The sequence below is a fragment of the Takifugu flavidus genome, chromosome 12 (assembly GCF_003711565.1).
Source record: "Takifugu flavidus isolate HTHZ2018 chromosome 12, ASM371156v2, whole genome shotgun sequence".
Taxonomy (NCBI): Eukaryota; Metazoa; Chordata; class Actinopteri; order Tetraodontiformes; family Tetraodontidae; genus Takifugu; species Takifugu flavidus.
The window spans coordinates 7,132,163-7,152,946 of record NC_079531.1 but is presented as its reverse complement, the minus strand read 5'-3'; the positions used below and the strand labels follow the sequence as shown (position 1 = coordinate 7,152,946).

Below are 20,784 nucleotides of genomic sequence, written 5' to 3'. Positions count from 1 at the left end.
TTACAAAGATAAACTATCTTCATCAAACTTTTATCCCTAAATAGGAAAAAAAACGTCAGGACAACCTAAAATTTAGCATGTCGATCTAAATGTTTCCGGAAGAACCAATGAATACTAATATAAATAAGAAATAAATACTACTTCAGCATGTGGAATAACATTTAATTGACAGAGAAAAGCAGAAATACATTCAATATTTATACCCATGTTAACAGAGCAAAAACATCGTTCTTTGCACTACTGTAATTAAAAACAAGAGCAAATGAAAGCACCTATATTGATTTCAACTCAGCAGAATAGCGCCATAAGAAAAGAAACCCTCTTGTTTACAGAACAGAGCTGGACTATGACCCCAAAGGAAAGATGATAGAAACAGGGAAGAAATTATCAGCCAAAGATGCTGACAGTTAATTTAAGTCATGTGTTGCAAATCACAAATTAATCTTTACATCCTTGAATGTAATTTAACAGTTTGTAAAAGTCATTCTGATTTATATCTCCCATTTATTGTAATGTCAAATAATAATAACTCTTGAATCGATGGTTCATTTCTCGATGTCAAGACATTTATTTTTATTTCAAAGTCAACTTTATGTGTACTTTTACAGGTAGCAGCTATCTTACATTACAATTGGGGGAGGCAACAAGCAGAACATACTGTCCAAACCTAATTTTCAGAACAGCACCTGTGAGTGCCGGAGGAGTCCCCATCCAGCAGTGAACAGTCCAGAATATCAAGCACAGCTTCATTTGTTTTGTGTGGATGAATTCATGCCTTAAGCTTTAACCCCCCCCATTCTGATGTAATTGGCAGAGAGGTGAAGACAGACAGGTTTGAGCAGGCATCACTTCCTGGAGAACATTTACTAAAATCAAAACAATGTTGGTTTGTTTGCACGGAAATACCAAAGCTATCGTATGTCTGGCCTTAAAATAATAATTTGTAATGTTTAAATACAACAATTATTCCCATCTAGCAACACTGGCCCACTGGCATAGTGTCCCACACTACTCAGGCAAGTGAAAGGGAGATCTTAATTAGGCTGCAAAAATAGGGTGATGACAAAGTGTGAACCAATGCAGCTGTTTATGGTAACGATGGTGAAAACAAATGCACGGCTGTTTTCATCTTCTATAAAGGGAGTCTTAGGTTTTCAGAAAACAACTGCTTTATTCCCAACAATTACAGTATAAAAGATAGCATGCACAAGAAATTGAACTATATTTCATTGACGAGAAGTGCACAATGTTCAGGACGATGTTTTCACATTCATTATGATGCCAATGAATCAGTTTAATTAGCTTCCTGTGTGTGGTCATACCAGTGGATGAAGAGATGTTAGAGAAAACAGGTTCAGACAGGAAGTAAAAGCAGTCCACACTCTTTTACAAACTTTTCCCATCCATTGCTGCTGTCTCTTTTTCTTACAGTTTCTCCAAGATAATCATTCAGGACAGAAATATGACATGCTATTGATCTTCTGTCTGAATCTGCTTGACGATTCTTATGGTAATGCCTCCCACACAGAAACAATCAAACAAAATATCTCTTTTTCTAGCATTAAGTTACTTTTTATCTATCTCTGGTTAGTGACAAGCTTGAAGAGCACTCATGTTTTTGGGGAGAAACACACTATCCCATTATTAAACTCCTACATCTCATCTAAACCGTAATCTTCTTCAGGAAAGTCCCCGACAGTCACATTCAGAGGCTTCACAAATGCACCGTACTTATTCTCACACTCAAAGTACTGCTTCCCATCAACACTGTGAAGACAAAATATGTGATGAAATGGAATTACCAGTAAATACACCCTCAAACCAAGATTACAAATGTGCACAAATTAAAGGAAAAAAGACACGTTACGAACTTACGTTCCATTGTTCTTCCCCAGGGGCTCATCGTACTTTACACCAACCCAGTAGCCTGGCTTGAAAAGTGTCGTACCTACAAAGAACACCAATGCACTGGTCTTTATAGGAAGATTTATAAAGCTCCAACAACAACAAAGCTAAAACAACATTTATTTTCTTTCATAAACCTGTATCTAGGGCAACAAGTGATAAAATGAGCTACAACTCCAGCACATACGCCTTCACCCAAGCCAAAAGAGGTGAGTTTTTCCACTTACCGACATACATGACCGTGCCGAGCTTTGAGGGCTGTCCCACGACCTGCACTTTACATCTGCTGCCAACCGAAATGGCATCAGCAGCAGCTTTCTGCTCTTCTGTCTGAGCAGCGAGCTCGGCCTTCTTCTTGGCCATGTCTTCCTCATTAAAATGACCCAGTTTGTGTGTCTTCATGAACGATCTTGCCGAATCTGTATGATGTTGGATTATAGGAGCAAAATAATCACAAGGACAATAAAACTGCTCAGCATTTAAGAGATAAGTTTGAATAATATATAGGGAATGTTTAGTAAAAGTAAACAATATATTTTTTATGGAAATTCCACCAGAAGTGAGACATCGATCCATCTTCTACCTCTCTATCACCTGAGCCTATCCCAGCTCAGATGCAAGACATGATGTATATATAAATACCTTTACTATTTCCCCCAGTATTTTTGTGAAAAAGAAAAAAATAATATTTTGATAATTGACTGAAATAGTAAACTACACAACCACTCCCAGTCTACATCTAGTAGGCACAAGGGTTTTACTGCATGGAATAAAAAACATTAAAACTTATTACACATTTGTAGCGATATTAATTATTAAGAGTGCCACACCTCTCGCCTGAAGGCTGGTGAGGCATCAGCTAGGAGTGAACACAGTGGTAGGAAACGGATGGACAGACATATTCTTTGAGGATATCAGGCTCTACCTGTTCTCTTCTCATATGCGTCATCTGATATTTCAACCTTCTGAACTTTGGAAACATCATTGTACTCGTCCACCTGCTGTCCACTTGTGTCAGTGACCTGAAAATCAGAACGACAGATTTAACAAACTACACCGGCATTTATGTTTGTTAGCAATTTCAGCCAATAAGTGTTCTGTTCATCAAGTGTATCTTCACATTACAGACTACCGTAATTTCCGGACTATAAGCTACTACTTTTTTTCTACACTTTAAACACTGCGGCTTATTCTACGGTGCGGCTTATTTATGTTTTTTTCGTGGCGCACTATCACAACTATTGTGAATCAGTCCTTTTTACTAACTCTCATCAACGTGGAAAATACTAGAAGAAAAGCATATGATGTGACTTTTAAGTTAAAAGCGATCACTCTGGCGGTTGAAGAAGGAAATCGAGCTGCCGCGTGTAATCTTGGCATTACGGTAATCAATGGCGAGAAGGTGGAGACGCCCGCCTGAAGAACTGATCGAAAGCAAAAAGACGACAAAAGCTCTTAGACGTAAACATCGCAGGTGGCCCGAGCTTCAGAACGTTCTGGAAGACTGGGTCAACACACAGAGAGCAGGCGGCCACGGTGTTTCCGCTGTACAAATCAGACGGAAGGCAAAAGCAATCGCCACCGCGACGAAAATAGAAGATTTTAGAGGTGGGCCATCGGGGAGTTTTAGATTGTTCATTGTTTGAGTAAAAAAGCATAAACAACATAATTTGTGTGTAGCTGATACAAACGTATATTTCAAGGTAGCTGCATTACAGACACCGTTAGAAAAAAAAGCATTTACCAGTAGAATATATTTGTTTATGTTGCTAAGCGGATTAAATTAAATGAAAAGTTAAAAAATCCTGATGTGATAAAAATTGGATTTAAGGTCTCTGTATAAACATACAAGTGAAAAGAGTGGCTGTTGTTTCTTACCTGTCTGTCACTCGTCAGTGACTCGTCTCATACGGTAATAAAAACATATACCGGTACTGAATGTTTTCGATCTAATTTTTCATATTACTACGTGGGATACCTGCGGCTTATAATCCGGTGTGGCTTGTATAAGTACAAAATTGATTTTCTTTCTAAAATTAGATAATGCGGCTTATAATCAGGTGCGCTCTATAGTCCGGAAATTACGGTACTACACCTGCTCAAACTATAAAAAGTGAACATAAATGCCCATTTTACTCCCGATTTGTACACATTTTTAGCCATCATCCTTAACAGCATAAATCAACTTTTCACACATATATATATAGAGCTCGGGCCGACAACAATTTGACAATAATGTTAACTGTGCTTGGAAGGGACCAAATACTTACATGTATTTTGCAATAATTGTCTACATGATAAGATCCCAACAAAGCGTCGTTGTCATCCATTTTCTGTAGGAACTTGTCATCGGTACTAAACAACTCCAGGTTCATGCAGGAGGCAGGCGAGCCCACGATTATCTCCAGCTTCCCCTGATCACAATGTACAAAAATAAAATATTAACAAGTATTTTTTTTAAATACGAGACGTGATGAGGCCATGGCCAGTTTGTGCATTCTGTCAGACATGGGATAGATGATGAGTAGGCTCACCTTAAACTCTGCTATAGTGATGCTTCTCATAAATCTCTTCTCTGTTTCAAAGGGGGAGATGGTGCTTGTTATTCTTAGAGTAACAACAGGATCACTAACTACTGTTAATCCGCTGTCCATTGTGCTGACGGTTTCGATGCAACCTAAATAGGAATCCTGAAACGAAATAAAACAAGACATTTTGAGGACAGTCCCTATATCAGTGATCCATCCATCGTACCATATATATAAACAAGCAGGACGATCCCCCCACATGTTCTGACTTATATGTCTAGAATAGTATGTGAATATTCAGGAATTATTACAAGTTCACATTACAAAGTTGGTTGCTTTTCAAAGCCAAGGGGCTTTGACCTTTGGAAGATCATATATCCTTCAGCAAATGTAATCATCTATTCCTAAATTGGCCCATTATCAACGTTTCCTGAAAATGTAATCAAAATCCGTTTAAAACGCTGACTCATTTAGCTAGGAACCAAACAAACGTTGACTGTCACATGACCTCCTTGGCGGAAGTAAAAAGAATATGTGCCAAATCAGAGCAAATACGTCCATTGTTAATGTATCAGCTTTGTCTTAGCTGGTTTCTGCGTTAAAGCTAATACGTTAGCTAGTCGATTCAGCTACCATGACAACACATTGTAATGAGTTTAGTTTCGAAATCAGGCTTACAAATAATTATTCACAAATGCGTATGTGATATGTGAATGTTTGATACGAGGTATTGGCAGCAGCACCCACCTTTTAAAATAACAATGTGTTGGGATGTTCCGAAGAGGTGTGTTCCAACAACTACCGTGGCGCAACACGAATTTGACTTCCTGATACGCCCAGCTATGGGCCATTGTCCCCACCCCCAAACTGGAAATCCACCAGTCACGAAGCAAAGCGCTTTGCCTGAGCCAATGGCGTGCGGGTGTAGAGGAGAGGCGGCTGCGATTGGTCGACTGTGGAAATGATTGGCAGGAAAACGAACCAATCAGTACCCCCAAACCGAGCTCTTTAGATAACCACAGAAATGCTACGGTCAGGCATATTTTTTTAAAATACAATTCGGGCATCTGGAAAATCCATTAGAAAATCTCGGCAAGAAATATTTTACGCTGCCATGTGCAGTATATATTTGCACATAGTAAATATTTGTTTAATTAGTTAAAAGTCTAGGTTGCTTGTAACGTATTATCCTTTTCAAAGACTTCGACCCGAACCTAAGTGTAAAACACAAAGTTGTCTTGTGTGCAGTGTGGATGCAATAGCCAGTGAATGTGTCTGGCAGTGTTTGCATAAGAAATCCACCTCAAACACGGAACAGTCATAGCAAATACTGAAATAATATGGCAATTACACATATTAGATAAAGACGTAGCTAAAAAAATAAATAAAGGCGAATATTCAAGACAACGCATTCAATACAGCAACAATAACAAGGTTACTACTACTACTACTACTACCACCACTAATAATAACAACAACAATAATGTTAATAATAGGAGAGGGACCGAAAACAAAAGCATATTAGGTCATTCTTATGCTATGGAGGGGGCGTGGTCACCGGTGCCATACAGTCACATACATCGACGGTCTGGTCGACGTCGGGAAGTGGGAGAGAGCAGAGGGAGGGAGAGAGCAGAGGGAGGGAGGGAGGAGGAACCACTGGAGGAAAAAAGTTTAAGTAAAAATGGCTTCCTTGTCTTTGGAGTCTACGGAACAATCCAAAAACAGCCCAGAGGAGCCAGCGGGAACGGACTGCAAAAAGGAGAAGGATCCGCTCGAAATTTCGAAACAGCTGCTTCAAAGTTTCCAAAAGTCGGCTCTGACTTTCTCCACTGACCAAATATCATGTCTGTGCGAGGCCCTCCTGCAGGCGGGCAATGTGGAGCGCCTGTGGAGATTTCTCTCCACCATACCTCTGTCGTCCGAGCTGCTACGTGGCAACGAGACCCTGCTGAAGGCCCAGGCTCTGGTGGCTTTCCACCGGGAGGAATTCAAAGAGTTGTACGCCATCCTGGAGAGCTACGCGTTTCACCCGTCTAACCATGGGTTCCTGCAGGACCTTTACCTGAAAGCCCGCTACAAGGAGGCGGAGAGGTCGCGGGGCCGCAGCTTAGGCGCAGTGGACAAGTACCGGCTCCGGAAGAAGTTCCCCTTACCCAAGACCATCTGGGACGGGGAGGAGACCGTGTACTGCTTCAAGGAGAAGTCCCGGAACGCACTGAAGGAGTGTTATAAGAGAAACAGGTACCCCACTCCCGACGAGAAGAAAAACCTGACCAAAGTCACCGGACTGTCCCTCACTCAGGTCAGCAACTGGTTCAAGAACCGCAGGCAGAGGGACCGAACTCCGTCCGGAACCCACAGCAAAAGGCAAGAGCCCCGCACCAACACCCTGACCACTCCGCGCTCGTGGATCCGGTTTACATTTAGACGAAGTCTGTCCTCAACTTTTCTTTGTTTGCTTGTGCGCGAGTGGTTTCAGTCTTTTCTCGGTCTCTCTCTCACACACGCACACGCGCGCGCACCGTGCGTCAAACTTCCAAACCCTAACGCAAAACAAAGGCGCCGGCGAGAAAGATACAAAACTAACCAAAAAGAGAGCAATAAACCCGGTGCGTGGGACGGGACACGGTCGACGGACACGGAAGGTTCGGTTTGACAGCGGCGAAGTCCCGCAGGTCCGAGAGCAGGAGCATGTTGCTTTGTTATGAAATGTGAGATCCAGGCGCCCACCGGGGCTCACGTTTCCCGAAAACCCTGCACTGCTGCCCAAGGCCTGCAGGGCGACTGGAGCCGGAGTGGGGAAAAGCAAAAACGAGTAATCTAATAAGGGTTGTGGGGGTGGGGAACACGCAGGAGGGAAGAACATCAAAGCAGTTGCTTTGAAGCCCAGAGGGCCGGAGATTTACAGCCAGCGGTTACCAGGCAGCAGAGGAGATAAGGAGAAGAATGGCAGATTTATCTTATCAGACCTGAGGTCTGTGGTTATCCAGGCCGCTGACACACATTAACCTGCACAGACTGAAGGCATCGGCGCCAATAAGAGCCAAATAACCAACAAAGGGATGGTTTATATTACACGCCCATGCGGATCGAGCAGAAAATCTGGGCAAACCACAGGAAAAAACCACCGTCCTTCAATATTCATCCACTCCTCTGCTAAAAAAAGTGGCTTGAATCTGGTTTTAAAAATTCTTTAGTGTATTTTTGAGCTCTTGGAAATTTCACCTTTTTTTTAACTGTCTAAGTTTTAAAAAGCCGTTTGTTTTCTGTCCCAGCGAGTCTGATGGGAACCACAGCACCGAGGACGAGGCCAGCCCCATGGACGACGTCCCCGACAAAGCGGAGGGGCCCGCCGGGCTGAGCGCGCCCATCATCTCGCTGACCACGGGGGCCGGCGGTCACCTCATCCTCAACGAGTCCGGGAATCTTCTCGCCGGCGCCCAGTCCCTGCTCCTCAACGGAAACTCCCTCATCTCCAACGCGGGCGCCGGCGTCATCATCAACGGGCTCAGCATGGCGGACTGCCAGACGGTCACGCTGAATCCGGTGGCGACCAACTCGCCTTTGATACTGAACGGCGCTCAGGTGATCACCAAACCTAGCATCAACGCGCAGCCGCATGCGGTCCCCGCGCCGCAGGGAGAGGGAGCGTCCATGGAGGACAAGTCCAGTCGTCTTCCGGCGGTGGTTCTGAGCACCGACCCCACGCCGGCGTCCGCCGCTTCGTCTAAGGCGGAGAGTAGCGTGGAGATGGAGTTCATCCGCGTCCCCGATTCTGAAAGCAGCAGCCAGACGCTATCGTCCTCGTCCTTGTCTCTGTCCCCCCCGTCGCCGGCTCTGGCCTCCCCGCTCGCTCTCCCTCGCTCTGCCGGCGTGGTGATGTCCACGTCTTCCGTGTCCTTCGCCAGTCAGCCGGTTGAGTACGTCGTCTTCGCCACCGCCGGCTCCCAGTTAAACCATAGCAGCTCCGTGGTCACCTCCACCACCTCCATCCCTCAGGTCTTTTCCCTCCCCCAGGTTGTCCCTTCCATTCAGGGGGTGCCAGTATCCCAACCGGTCCAGCAGCCTTCAGGAGCCCAGCTGTCCCAGTGTCCCCAGCTGGTCCCAGTAGCCCCCCTCACCTCCACAGCTTCTCAGTTCCAGAATCAGACATTGAACATAATTAAAAAACCGGTGCAGCAGCAGCAGAACGCCCCCCCCAGTCTGCCCACGGGCACCACCACCATCGTCTCTGTCTCCCAGCTGGGTAATATTCAACTCCCCCAGCAGAGGGATCCGACCAGCGTGTCCGCCCGTAGCAAAATCCAGGTCCCGCAGGTTATTTCGATCTCCCCCCCGACGCAAGTCGTCCCAGCCCCCCAACCCAAAGCCGCCGTGTCCCCGCAGATTGTCCCCGTCTCCATGCCGCAGCTGGTGCCCGTCTCCCCTCTTCAGACCTCTTCAAGCATCTCTTTCCCGCAGGTCGTCCCCGCCAGCCCGTCTCTGTCCATCCCGTCCGCCGGGGTGCCTCTGCAGATCCTGACGTCGGCTCCGGCGGCGCGACCGGCCGCGCCGGCCCCTCTGAAGATAAACCCGCTCAGGCCCCATCAGAGCGTGGGCTCGCCGAGCGGCGTGGCCCCTGGGGTGCAGCTCCTGAACTCTGGGATCATCCAGCTGCCCTCCACTCCTCCAGGTACGCTGAGATCACGACTGTTGTCTTTTTCCTTTAGCCTGAGCCCTGTTTTTACCGTTTCCTGTGTCTCGGGCAGGTAACCTTCTCCTCAGCGGGAGCCCCTACCTGAGCGTCCAGCAGGGGAAGCTGATCTTGACCATCCCGGCAGGTATTCAGCTCACCAGTCTGCCCCTGAAACCCGCCCCCGAGGCCCCGCCCGCCTCTAACGGAGCGAGTCTGGCTCTCACCCCGTCCGCCCCCGTCGTGACCTCTTGCCCGAGCGGCCTCGCGTCGCCTCCACTGAACTTCATCAGTCAGTCTCCCCCCTACGGCACCCCAGAGACCGGCGCCATCCCGTCCCCCCACACGCTGGACCATTCCGTGGGTCCTGCCACGCCCACTGCGCTGACCCCGGAGAGCATGCTCACCCTCAGTCCCATGTACAGCGGCGTGACCTCCAACACCCAGTCGCCGCAGCCGGTCTGGAGCCCCCTGCCGCTCTCCTCTTCGGCCGGTCTGACTTTGTTTGACGTCCGGGGGAAGGCGGACCTGCCCGTGGACCCTGGTTTGTTGGGCCTGCCTGGGGGGGAGTCGCTGCTGCTGGGGAGCCCCTCGCCGGAGCAGGACACCAGCTCGGCTTTAGACAACCCAGAGGAGATGGACGGGGACGCCAAGATTCTCACTCAGCTCCAGTCCGTCCCTGTGGACGACGAGCTGGGCTTGTAGCGAAAGGTTCAGCACAGACGTTCCTGTCGACCTGAACAACTTAGGGAGGACTTTTTTTTTTTAAAAAGGCTTCTTTTCGGACCACCTCCCTCTCCCTCTGGGCTGGAAAAGGCAGGATGGTCCCCGTCATATTCCAGGATTCCCCCTTTACAAATGTAGCGACTCCTGCCGTCGGTGCCTTTCTTGATTTTTCACAAATCCAGGAAAGCGGAAATCATCAGCTTGGCCACGATAGAGTTCCTAAAAAGGAAAGGAAACACAACATAAGCTCTTTTTTTTTTTTTTGCAGCGTCTCTGAATCTCAAAAAATCTCGAGGTGACTCTTTACACCGCTTCACTACAACAAAAACACTCCGGGAACAGTCGGGATTGGATTTTCTACTGACGCAACTCTTCACGACACAGTTTCTCCTTCAGGTATTCCCGTGTCGGTGATTTCTCCAGGCACGTAAAACAGTATTTCATGACACGTTACTGAGGTCTGGCGCCGGGCTTCACGTCTGTCGGTGAACTGCGTTGGAACGTGGCGGCCGCCCTCAAAGATGGGGGACAAGGGTTCGTGCTCTATGCAACGTGCGTCGGCCCGTTTCCGGGCACCGAGTGGTGCATTTAGAGGAGAAGCGCATTTAAATGAAATTCTTTTATGTTTGTCTGAGATGCCGAGCGTTGAAATCGTGTGTCGGTTTCAAGATGATCACTAATGAGTGCCTTATTTGAATGATTGATGTTTTTGGACTGTTGTTATCACGTTTTGGGACGCACGTGTCCGTGCTCGTGTGTCGGTGTGAAACATCGTCGCACCTCCAGTCTCTGTATATTTTGCACCTTTGTCTCTCATGATGTTTACGCTGCGTCGCTACGACGACGGTCCTCTGTTGCTGTAGTGGGAACCTGGAAGACCTGGTGGAGCATCTGTAAAGTAAACCAGAGAATCCTGGGCTCAAACTTCAGGAAAAGCTCCTTTATTTTGGGGGGGCTGATGTTCCCTCCACCAGCAGAGCTCACTGCTGTCGTTAGCAGTCAAACTTTGGCCATTTTGGTACATAAACACACACTTCAGTGTCCGATTTAGGAAAAAAAAACCTATACGTGTTTGTATGTCCTTTTTTTGTGCATCTATTTAAAGCATGTATCAATCTGTTTGTAGTTTGTACTTGAAAGATGTTTTGGAGAAAAGAAAACCCATAGGAAATGAGTTTTCGTTTTAATTTGAAAGGTCACGCTGAGGTTTTGGAGGGCTTTCGGACGGCGGGAAGGTCAACACGCTAGGTCCCCCGTGATGTCAGAAGGGATTCCAGTGGCGTTCGGGGTGATAAAAAACGTCTTGTTTTGGTTCAGATTAGAATCAGGGTTGAAAGGGAAACGTCCTGTATGTAAAACAAGAGCCTTTTTTTTTTAACCAAAGTAAGTAGAGATTAAAGCCTCTGTGGGCTTCTGCACATTACTAGCATGTTTTCACTCTCCTACCTGACATATAAACTTCAGATGTAACCAAAGATAATGTATTTTGAATTGTTTTTAATAGTTTTATAAGGGATGATGTGCCTGTCCTGTTGTTGGTTGTTGTTTTTTCTGTTTTATATCCAAATGCATTCTATTTTTTATATTATGTGACATTGTAATAAACATTTACAGAAAGGTCTGAGGTTTCTTTTTCCAGACGCCAGGATTTGTTTTGTGCGTTTTCTGTATTTGCCTACTGCTTTGATTCCTGATTTGTTAAGAAAAACCTATTCAAATGTGATTTTTGTGTGTGTGTGTGTGTGCGTTTACAGATGAGCGGCCGTGCTCCTCAGACGATGTGCAGCCATGATCTTCACAGCAGAGCAGGTTGTCTGCGTGTGTGAGGTCCTCCTGCAGAACCAGCATCTCATGGGCTTCCTCCACAGCCTCCCCCTTCTTTCCCCCCTCCTGCGCTCACCCCAGGGAGCTGGAGAGTGGGTTGAAGGCCAAGGCCTCCATCGCCTTCCACCAGGGCCGCTTCGCTGACCTGTACGCGCTGCTGGGGTGCTTCCCCTCCTCCCCCCACAGCCGGCCGCTCCCGCAGCAACTGTGGCTCAGAGCTACACGGAGGCTGAGAGGCAGAGGGGTCGGCCCCTGGGAGCTGTGGGGAAGTACCATGTGAGGAGGAAGTTCCCTCTTCCAGGAACTATCAGGGACGGCAAGGAGACCAGCTACTGTCCCAAGGTTTCAGCAGCACTATCGATCCATTGGTTTGTTTACATTTTTGTTACATTGTTTCTTTTTAATTAGGAAAAGTCGCGGAGTATTCTCCAGGAGTGGTACCAGACTAAACCATAGCCGTCCACCCGGGACAAGCAGGAGCTCACAGCAGCTTTCAGCCTCACAACCGCACAGGTCAGCAACTATTTCAAGAAACACCAGCAGAGGCAGAAGGGCCAGACCACAGAGGTCAGTGTGCGGCCCTCAGCACAGCCAGCAGGGCCCAGATCCTCAGTTTTATCTAACTTTTTAAAATATCTGTGCAATGTTCGTCTTCATCAAAAACTAGACGAAAATGTAAAAAAAAAGAAAAGGTTCTTATATTTTGTATTAAAAAGCTGAGATAATATTTAATTTGTCAAATTTGCAATTTTTAAAAGCATTTTTGAGTGCAGACATAATTAAAATGGTTAAACTGGGATTAATCGTTTCGTCCAAGGTTCGTTTGTGCAGCGACAGCGCCCTCTTGCGGCCACATTTACACACTACACAAAATCAACCCGGTTAAATCTGTTGGCTGCTTCTTCTGGACAGATCTTCTCTTCACCATCACTTTGACCCTCCACCTCTTCATCACATCCTCTGATTGTCTGTTTTACAATTTCTCTGTTTTTCTTTCACTTGGAGTTCTGCTGTGGAAATTATTACATTATTTGTAACATTAACAGGCGATTTATCCCGACTCCTTGACTATGAGACCCTGCCCTCTTGCTCCTCAGAATCTTGTATGGCACGCCTTTGACAGCTCACCCCACCTATGTAAAGCCCAGTGTCAACGGAGGAAGGAGGACGAGTCCCTCCTTGGGTGCTTGGACGATGCTTTTAGGGAGACAAAGGACAACAGAGGCAGAAGGCAAAAGACACAATCTGCCTGTGGCTTTTCCCTTGAAAGGCCCATCTAGAATACAGCAGCACGACGCTGGCAACGCACTTGTATAATTACTTTTTTATTTTTTATAAAATAATGAAAACATAATTTACACTTTTAAAATGTACAAGTTATTACAACCCAAAGGAAACACTGAAAAGTAAACTTGCAGAGCACAGATGGCCAGAAAATCAAAGAGCTTTTGTACAGAGATCAGGAATAAACAAAACAACGGTACCCTCTCATCTTCACCTTTGTCCTCAACAGTGGGAATGCGTTAAAAAATAAATTATCAACATATTTATCAACTAAAAACAAACCTACTTGTACAAGTTTACTGTTAATTATAATGCGTTATTGATTTGTTCAACAGGAAGCTGTTTTTAATGTTATAAATACCTTACAATTATACAAAAAAATGATATAAAGAATCACAAATATGTAAGCAAAACAGACAGAAATGACAGCATGTGTGAAGCTGCATGAGAGGTTTCTGATCTTGAATAAGGAGTGTTGCCGGAGTCTCAACTCAACACCAGATTGATCCAGAACAATGTGATTGGCGTCAGAAGTGACGTTTCAAAAACTGCTTCAAATTATTTTTTCTGTATGTGGGTGAGAACGATCAGGGCTGAGGAACAGTGTGAGCAGACAAGGTGCCTTCAACAGTGAGAGCGGCCCATTCAGAACAACCCAACATCTGGGATGTGAGGTGTTTAGGAATATTAAAGGGACCTGCAAAGCTCTAAAGCAGTTCAATGCCCTCAACAGCATCTGGGGGAGGGGGGGGACCTGAGCGAGTTGGGTATTAAAGTTTAACAGTTCCAGTCAGACCAGGAAGAAGGTTTACAAAGAGGACCAGAGATGATATTGGTCAGATTAACTAGTTCAGCCGTATCACAAGCATCTCCACTGATGCAGGAAGATAAGACTCATCTGAGCAGCACCAGCCTCCAGAAGACATCGGTTTTGTACGAAAAATAGATATCGTAGGCAAGGTAGTAGCATAAATAGTCTGTCGAGTTCGTTTAGGCCGTCGCAAAACACAGATGACAATTGATATGATAGAGTTTCAGTGTTGTACCGTTACTGTTTTTGGATGAGGTCAAATGCAGCCTGTAATCATCCATCCAGCGCCTCCACACCCTTTCAGTTCTCACTTAAATCAGAATTTAGTTTTCTTTAACTAGTTTCGCCCCAAATCTGGAACTGCTGAAGATGGAATGTCTCATCTTTCGCAATTAGCTTGTGTTAGCTTGTGGCTGCGAGTGTTAAATTGGTGTCTCACTCTGCCGTCACACATCATTTAGGAATGTCCACATACGAAAACAGTAACGTGGCGTGGAAGGTCAGTTCTGAGATGATGGCGCACTGCTCAAGCAAAACATATGGATTCCATTCCATACTTTTATATCGCTGAGCTTCAGACAGGCGTACGGTCAGCTCGCTGATGGCTTGTTTTACAGGGCAGCTCATCCAGGTAAAGGATTCAAAAGTTTCACGATACAGTAAACTAGTTTGTTCATCTCACACACGCACACACACACGCACGATCACACACTCTTTAGTACAACAATATCAGTACAGTAAAGATATCGATACATGAGAATTGTACCTCAGGCTTCTATAGTACCATGTCTGTAGAGCCTCGCTTACTTGTAGCGCATTATGGGATGTGCAGTCTGTGATGACTTTTTGGCTGACTGGCTGCAGGAACAGTATTAGGCCTCTCGGGGTGATGTCCTGTTTCTCTGAAACAGTCGGGTCTCCTCTGGTTTTAGCATAGTAGCGCGTGTGTTTTAGATAGGACAGGTATATAAGACATTTGGATCGGCGTTTATAAAAATAAACAGGCTCAGAGAACACCAAGGGAAGGTCTCTTCTCCGTCTCAACACACCACGTTGTGAAGATTTCCTGGGAGTGCTGCATTGTTTGGAAAAATAAATGGCATCTTTTGTTGTCCTCTAGAGTTTAAGGCAGTCCAGTGGACGTCGAGTGAGACAATGTCATCTGCCACCCTGTGTGTGCAAAGAATCATGGGTACTGAGCTCATTCCCCTCGCAGTAGCCCTCCCTCCGGGGCCCCGATGGTGCGCTTTTCTTGCATGATCACTCCCTCTTTGAGTCAGCTCCGTGCGTGAGGGAGTGGGCCTCGTGGTTGCTCTCCGCCTTGTCGAGGTTGGAAAAGAGTCTGCTGAACTTGCGCAGCTGCTCGGTGGTGGTCAGACTCTCCTCCTGCAGGCGCTGGTTGTTCTGTCTCAGGTTGGCCATCTCTGCCAGCAGAACCACTTTATCCTGCTTCTCCTGGGAGACCGGAGACAAAGGAGAGCAAGCGTGGGCATAGGGACGTTTGAAATACACCCACCTTTCCCTAAAACCTTTAAAAAACAGCAGAAAAGCGGGAAAAACCATCGTCCTCACCCTCTCTAAATCGGTGTTGAGCTGCTGCAACATCACCTCCAGGTGGTGAAGCCGAGAAGACAGTTCGTTGGGCACCTCGTCCCTGCAAACCACAGCAGAAGAGACACGTTGGAGACGCGTTTGACTTGGATGAGATCACAGAACCTGCGACTCGCTCGTCCGTGCCACAGCGAAGGCGTCGCACCCGCTGAATGTCGGTGTGGTCCGAGGCGTCTGAGGGGTGTGAAACTGGACCGGACTGGTGACCGGTCTCACGTCTGCAGCTCCGGTCTGCGGCTCCGTCAGCGAGAAGAGAGAAACGGCTCTTTGTGCTGCGGCAGGAGCACAGTCACAGGGAATTACAGCAGCAGAAGATCTGAGGACTTTCTTTCCTGGCTTCAGAACAGCCTTACCTTCATAGGCTTTAGCGGCGCTGACCAGGCTGGACCACTCCAGTCCGCCGGCTGTGTCAGGGAGCGGCATCAGCCCGGGATCCAGCCTCCTCAGTGGGGGGACTTTATCTCGGACTTCGGCGAGAGACAGCTCGGAGGCTGAGAGAGGCACTGAGAGGAAAAGGGCTGCGATCAAACACCTACAGATATAAAGAATCGGTCACGTCTCGCGGGTCAACTCACTCTTTTTGGCTTGAATCTGGTTGGAGACGCCGTGTCTGCGTGTGGGCAGCGTGGACGTGAAGAGGACGTCATTGGGGGCTCCCTGGTCATCAGAGTTGGCGAAGCTGGCCTCTCGGCGCCCGCTGCACAGAGACTCGTCAGAAAAGGTGCGCTGCAGCGGTCGCCGTGGAGACTAGAAAGAGAGGAGTGAAGAAAATGGGTTCATGGTGGCCAAACTGGCAACGCCCGGGTTTGCCTGACAGGTTCCTCACTGGATCTCTTTGTGGCGTCTCTCCCGGACTGTCCATAATGATCAGTTTCTTGAGGTCGTCTTCAATCGTGCTCTTGTACGTCCGGCGTGGGGAACGCAGGTCCCTCAGCGACGCCCGTAGACGAGGCTGCCCAAAAACGTTCTTGGAATTTGTGTCCACGTGCCTGCAGGCGGCAGAAACAGAAAGTTTTGGCGGCTTGGATTTTTTTAAATTAACATCTTAATTAACATCTTCAAACATCATGTGTTGTTTACGGTGTTTTGTCCTGAAGAAAGAATCATTAATACCGATTAAAACTTTGAACTTGTCGGTCCTAATTAAAGTATTTGTGTTGGCCGTGGGCTCTCGGATCAGCTGCCAACATACTTCTTGTCTTTTTTGTCAGAACCTTTGGCGGCACTCAAAGGCGACGAGCCGACGTCGTCAGTGAGCCACGTGGTCTGCCTGCTCTTCCCGTACAAGGCCTTGGGAGCGGAGCTGCTGAGCTGAGCCGAGGTGGGCGTCGTCGTAGCGGCACGGACGGGCCGCGCTTTCTCAGCGGAGGGGGTCTTGTATCCCTGTGGCGTGTACGCTCTTGACAGGACAAGATAAACATTGGTACGCGTGCTTTTCCATCAAGCTAGGTGCTAAAATGCAAGATTCATGAAAGTAGCGCAGCCACCTCTTTACCGAGCTGCCGTCCCATTGGCGCCGATGTCGCTTACCGAGGTTTGAATGCATCCATTTTATCAGCGCTGGAGCCAGGAGGAGGGAACGTCCTCGTCCGGTAGCCTTTATTCTGATTGGTTGCTGCTGCTACGATGGGCGAGGACTCTCTTCTCCTTGGGTCTCCCCCGCCGCTGCTGCGTCCCACCGACAGCTCCTGCACGCCGCTATAGCCAGCAAAGCAGTGCATGGTCTTGTTGGGCATGTTCCCGTGGCGAGCGTTGTTATAAGGTGCGGAGGCATCGATGCCGCTGTCGTTTGAGCCCCCCTTGTTGAGGGGGTCGGGGTCGGGGTCAGCCGAGTCCCCCGCGCAACCCCCGGCCCCTCGCTCTCCTCCGTCAAACCAGCGCTCGTCGCTGTGGTTGCTGGAAGCGTTGCTGGATAGCGTGTTGCTGCTGGAGTGGCTGGAGTACTGAGTCTCCCCCTGATGAGGACAAAAACGGACCATTCAGGCCTGGAAATGAAGAAGCAAGAGGTTGAGCAATCTGATGACGATTCTGACCTTCGAGTGTCTGACTGGGGACTCCTTCCCGGGGACGTCCTGTCTGGGTATTCTCCTCTGCCCCCCTCCACCAACTGGCCCCCTAGACGACGAGACTGGGACGTGCCAGAGAGGTTCTAGACAGAAAACAGACACTCGCAGGATTAAAGCCAATAATACTCAACCTCCTTCATGGAAAAGGAGATGAACTACTTTTGACACATTTGAACACTGACCTCCTCCCACACAAAAATACACAATCTGTCATCTCTGAATCACACCAGAAATATCTACTGGTCCTGGAATGTGGAGGTTTGACCAAAATCCACCCTTATATGCAGAGAAAAATGGAGCTACTGCGTACAGTGATGCAGAAAGGGGGGGTACCTGTTTTGCAGCGCTCCATGGTGCTGTCCTGACTGGTGAAGCCCGAGGAAGATTCACCACTGGAGGTCATGTCCACACCAAGATGGGGTTCATTTGGCAGCAGGGGGCGCTGACCTGTTCCATACCTTCACAAGCAGAACACAGGGCAGAAAGTATATTTGCTTAGTTCACATATTCATGCAAATGTCATTTTTGTTTAAAACAACCATCTATGAATAAAGTTGCTAACAAACGCAGAGGAAAAAGAATGTGTGGAGAAATTTGGGTTTTTCGTTTGACAGTTTGTTGGTGATTAAAAAAAATTCTGGCAGGGAGAGATGTGATCAAGCACCATGCTGTGGGGAAGAGCCACCCACACAACAGATCTTCCCTCTGGAAGACAGTGTGTTCCTTCAGGCCCGACGGCAGATCTGAACACACCACATTATTGAGCCTGATTAAAGAGCGGCGTTCAGACGCCAGCACGAAAATCATTCAGGGGAAAACGGACTAACACACACAGCCCCAACAACACACCTGTCAGGTGAGGGTTTGTAGCGAATAAATGGGCCCGGTGTGACTCCAGGTGGCCCCATTGGGGAGAGGCTGATCAAGCCCGGGGAAGGTGAAGAGAAGCTGGCTGAGGGGTTTCTGTAGGGTAGCATTCTGTCGCCCCCTGCAGGAGACAGAGTGAAGTGGTTCTCCGGGTAACTCACAGGCCTGAAGGAGACAGAGAGGATAATGTTTAGGTGAAATAAACCAATAAAACACCATAAAAAACATCTACTTATGCTCAGCCTGTTATATTATTGCTTCTTATTTTCAAAAGCACACATGTGTTATGCTTTTCACCATGTAAAACAATCTAAATATGAAGAAATTGAATAATCTTGAAGGTTGACAGGTAGGAAAAGAAAACAGAAAAAAAAATGCCAAAAATGTCTTTGCTAAGCCTAAGCTATCTGTCAAAGGATAATTCCACTGAAAATCATCCTTAAAAGAAGGCTCCGTCCTTAAGAGTTACATAATCAAACCTTTTTTGAGGTGAAAACATCAAATCTTATCTGGTTTATGGAGTGACAGTATACCGTCTAATAACAGTGGTATAAATATCCCAGTCTGTTCTTTTCTCTATTCTGATGCGAGTGACTTCACTGACGCTCAGAATCTCACCTCTTGTTGACGTGCTGGGGCTCCCTGTAAGGAACCGGCACCAGGGTTTTGTGTGAGCGCGGCAGCTGAGGAGGGGGGGGCCCCATGGGTGTCCAGCGCTGGGGGGTGGGAGCACTGTGGAGCCCTGCAGGGATGGGTGGGCTGTCCCACCGCCATGGAGGGCGAGACGAGGCTCGGTAAGTGGCTGCCAAAGGCTCCGGCTCCGGTTTGTGCTCCATAGTCTTCATCTCATACTCCTCCGTGCAGCCCCTGATGAGATGCAGAAGGATGAGAAATGATCATTATACCTCTGCCTTCCCAAGAAAAACAGCTAAACTAATGATCATTTTCAGTGAGCCTGGGAAATGACCGAACAAGAGAACATGTGTGCTGCAGCACACATCAGTTACATCATCAACAAGAGACGGACGATAGAAGAGAAAGTTGATATTTTGAAAATGCTATGAGAATATAAACATTACACTCATAAATACCAATGCAGTGGCAGCATATTTAGCAAGACCTAGCAAGAAATACAATAACAGCAAACAAACATGGTACATAAATAAAAGGAGTACATCAAACTTGAGTTGTATCCCTATCGTTGCATAAGAACAAACCTCAGGGAACGAAGACATGTTGAAATGCAAAGTTGTCTTCATCAGTGTCAGGTGAGACAGCTGGAGTTCCACGTCAAACACAAACGCACCACAGCAGCATTTTTCCTCTGCTGCATGTGTACGCCAGTCAGAGCAGCGAAACGGGATCACTTCCCTCTCCCTCTCTCTCCTCCACCCACTTCTCTCATCTCACTGGTGCTGAAAAATGTCCTCTTCTCCCAACGCCTCTCCAGTTCCGTACGCTCGGTCCTGCCTCTCTCTCTTTCTCCCTTCATCCCTCCCTCCTCCTGTCCTTTTCATTTAAACGGGACAGCTTTCAGTTTCAATCAACCATTGCAACCAAATTCATTATTCTGCGGCCTCCTTTTGTTCTCGTCGTATTTCTGGTCATAATCTCACGCAATCTGTTTGCTTGGCACACGAGTGAAAAACGGAGAGAGTGAAATCAAGACTAATTACCAGGGAGGGGGAGGGGGAGAGAGCGCGTCTGTGTGCATGTTAAAGGGATGTAACTTGGTGCAATTAAACTGCCTCTGTGCTGACTGCAATAGTATCGCACAGTCAGCCACAATTACTGTATTTAAGAGATGATTTTAGCTTCCTGGTTATTTGTTCGTGTTTGCAACGGCGAGAGCCCTCCATTAACATCTCCCCGGTGTTTAGTGCTCTCTCAAGGCTTTGAGCGTAGATGAAAGGTTGAAAAATATGGCAAGAGGGGAAAAAAAGGGAGTGTGGGAGGAGGGGAAACAAAAATGACAGTATGCTGAGTGAGTTCTCAGGATGTGAAGGACAGAGAAACAGATACGGTCAATTCACATTTGAACTAATTATTTCCCTTTAGGCATCTCTTCCTCAGCCAAATGCAGTTCTGCCTCTTCCCTTGCTTCATATTTTCACCAACTCCCACACAAAATCCTTTCGGCACATTGGAGTCCAGCCACAACCTCACTTGGGCTTGGACGGTTATCTGTGATCCACTACAGCCTGCAAACGTCCTCCTGTCTAATGTCTCAACACACATTCTGTGTTTACCGCCGCTGCCGTTAGCCTATAAAAATAGACAGCATACAGATATTAACACACCTGCGAGGTCCGCCTTCTTCATATGGTGGAATGATGACCACTTTGACGGTGACCGACGTCCTCAGCAGGTCGATCATCTGCTCGTGGGTCAGTGTCACAGCCGCCACCTTGCAAATCTCCACTAATCGACTCCCCTGTCTGAGACCTGCCTGCCAAGCGAAGCCGTACTCTTCCACCTGAAACGGCC

General features: G+C 47.3%; 4 protein-coding genes across 6 annotated transcripts in view; 2 read left to right on the top strand and 2 right to left on the bottom strand.

Moving 5' to 3' along the window:
- Nucleotides 1-141: 141 nt before the first annotated feature.
- Nucleotides 142-6,756, bottom strand: tbcb (tubulin folding cofactor B). The gene is made up of 8 exons (XM_057050468.1): nt 6,499-6,756; nt 5,181-5,386; nt 4,440-4,595; nt 4,176-4,319; nt 2,831-2,927; nt 2,133-2,324; nt 1,876-1,948; nt 142-1,767 (listed from the first exon to the last, which is right to left on the bottom strand). Exons 3-8 carry the CDS (start codon nt 4,557-4,559, stop codon nt 1,653-1,655), a joined length of 741 nt encoding a protein of 246 aa, XP_056906448.1. The 5' UTR covers nt 4,560-4,595; nt 5,181-5,386; nt 6,499-6,756; the 3' UTR covers nt 142-1,652.
- Nucleotides 6,078-11,454, top strand: six5 (SIX homeobox 5). 2 transcript variants are annotated; one of them, XM_057050457.1, is made up of 4 exons: nt 6,078-6,803; nt 7,712-8,021; nt 8,898-9,108; nt 9,185-11,454. In XM_057050457.1, exons 1-4 carry the CDS (start codon nt 6,118-6,120, stop codon nt 9,811-9,813), a joined length of 1,836 nt encoding a protein of 611 aa, XP_056906437.1. In that variant the 5' UTR covers nt 6,078-6,117; the 3' UTR covers nt 9,814-11,454. The 2 variants fall into 2 exon arrangements, with proteins under 2 accessions (XP_056906437.1, XP_056906436.1); XM_057050456.1 differs by having other exon boundaries at nt 7,712-9,108.
- A 138-nt stretch (nt 11,455-11,592) lies between these two features.
- six9 (SIX homeobox 9) lies at nt 11,593-13,223 on the top strand. Its single transcript, XM_057050470.1, is given in 4 exon segments — nt 11,593-11,718; nt 11,720-11,873; nt 11,876-12,000; nt 12,067-13,223. Coding segments are annotated over 4 exon segments (687 nt in total). The 5' UTR covers nt 11,593-11,622; the 3' UTR covers nt 12,379-13,223.
- sipa1l3 (signal-induced proliferation-associated 1 like 3) overlaps nt 12,968-20,784 on the bottom strand; it is a 34,524-nt gene continuing 26,707 nt past the window's right edge. For both annotated transcript variants that reach the window (XM_057050453.1, XM_057050454.1), the window contains 13 exons: nt 20,598-20,773; nt 18,916-19,164; nt 18,280-18,462; nt 17,764-17,888; nt 17,398-17,513; nt 16,895-17,319; nt 16,557-16,763; nt 16,191-16,353; nt 15,940-16,111; nt 15,718-15,867; nt 15,510-15,636; nt 15,326-15,407; nt 12,968-15,208 (listed from right to left, as the gene is read on the bottom strand). In XM_057050453.1, the coding sequence (XP_056906433.1) occupies nt 15,014-15,208; nt 15,326-15,407; nt 15,510-15,636; nt 15,718-15,867; nt 15,940-16,111; nt 16,191-16,353; nt 16,557-16,763; nt 16,895-17,319; nt 17,398-17,513; nt 17,764-17,888; nt 18,280-18,462; nt 18,916-19,164; nt 20,598-20,773 (2,370 nt within the window). In that variant the 3' untranslated portion in view covers nt 12,968-15,013. The remainder of the gene's footprint in view (nt 15,209-15,325; nt 15,408-15,509; nt 15,637-15,717; nt 15,868-15,939; nt 16,112-16,190; nt 16,354-16,556; nt 16,764-16,894; nt 17,320-17,397; nt 17,514-17,763; nt 17,889-18,279; nt 18,463-18,915; nt 19,165-20,597; nt 20,774-20,784) is intronic.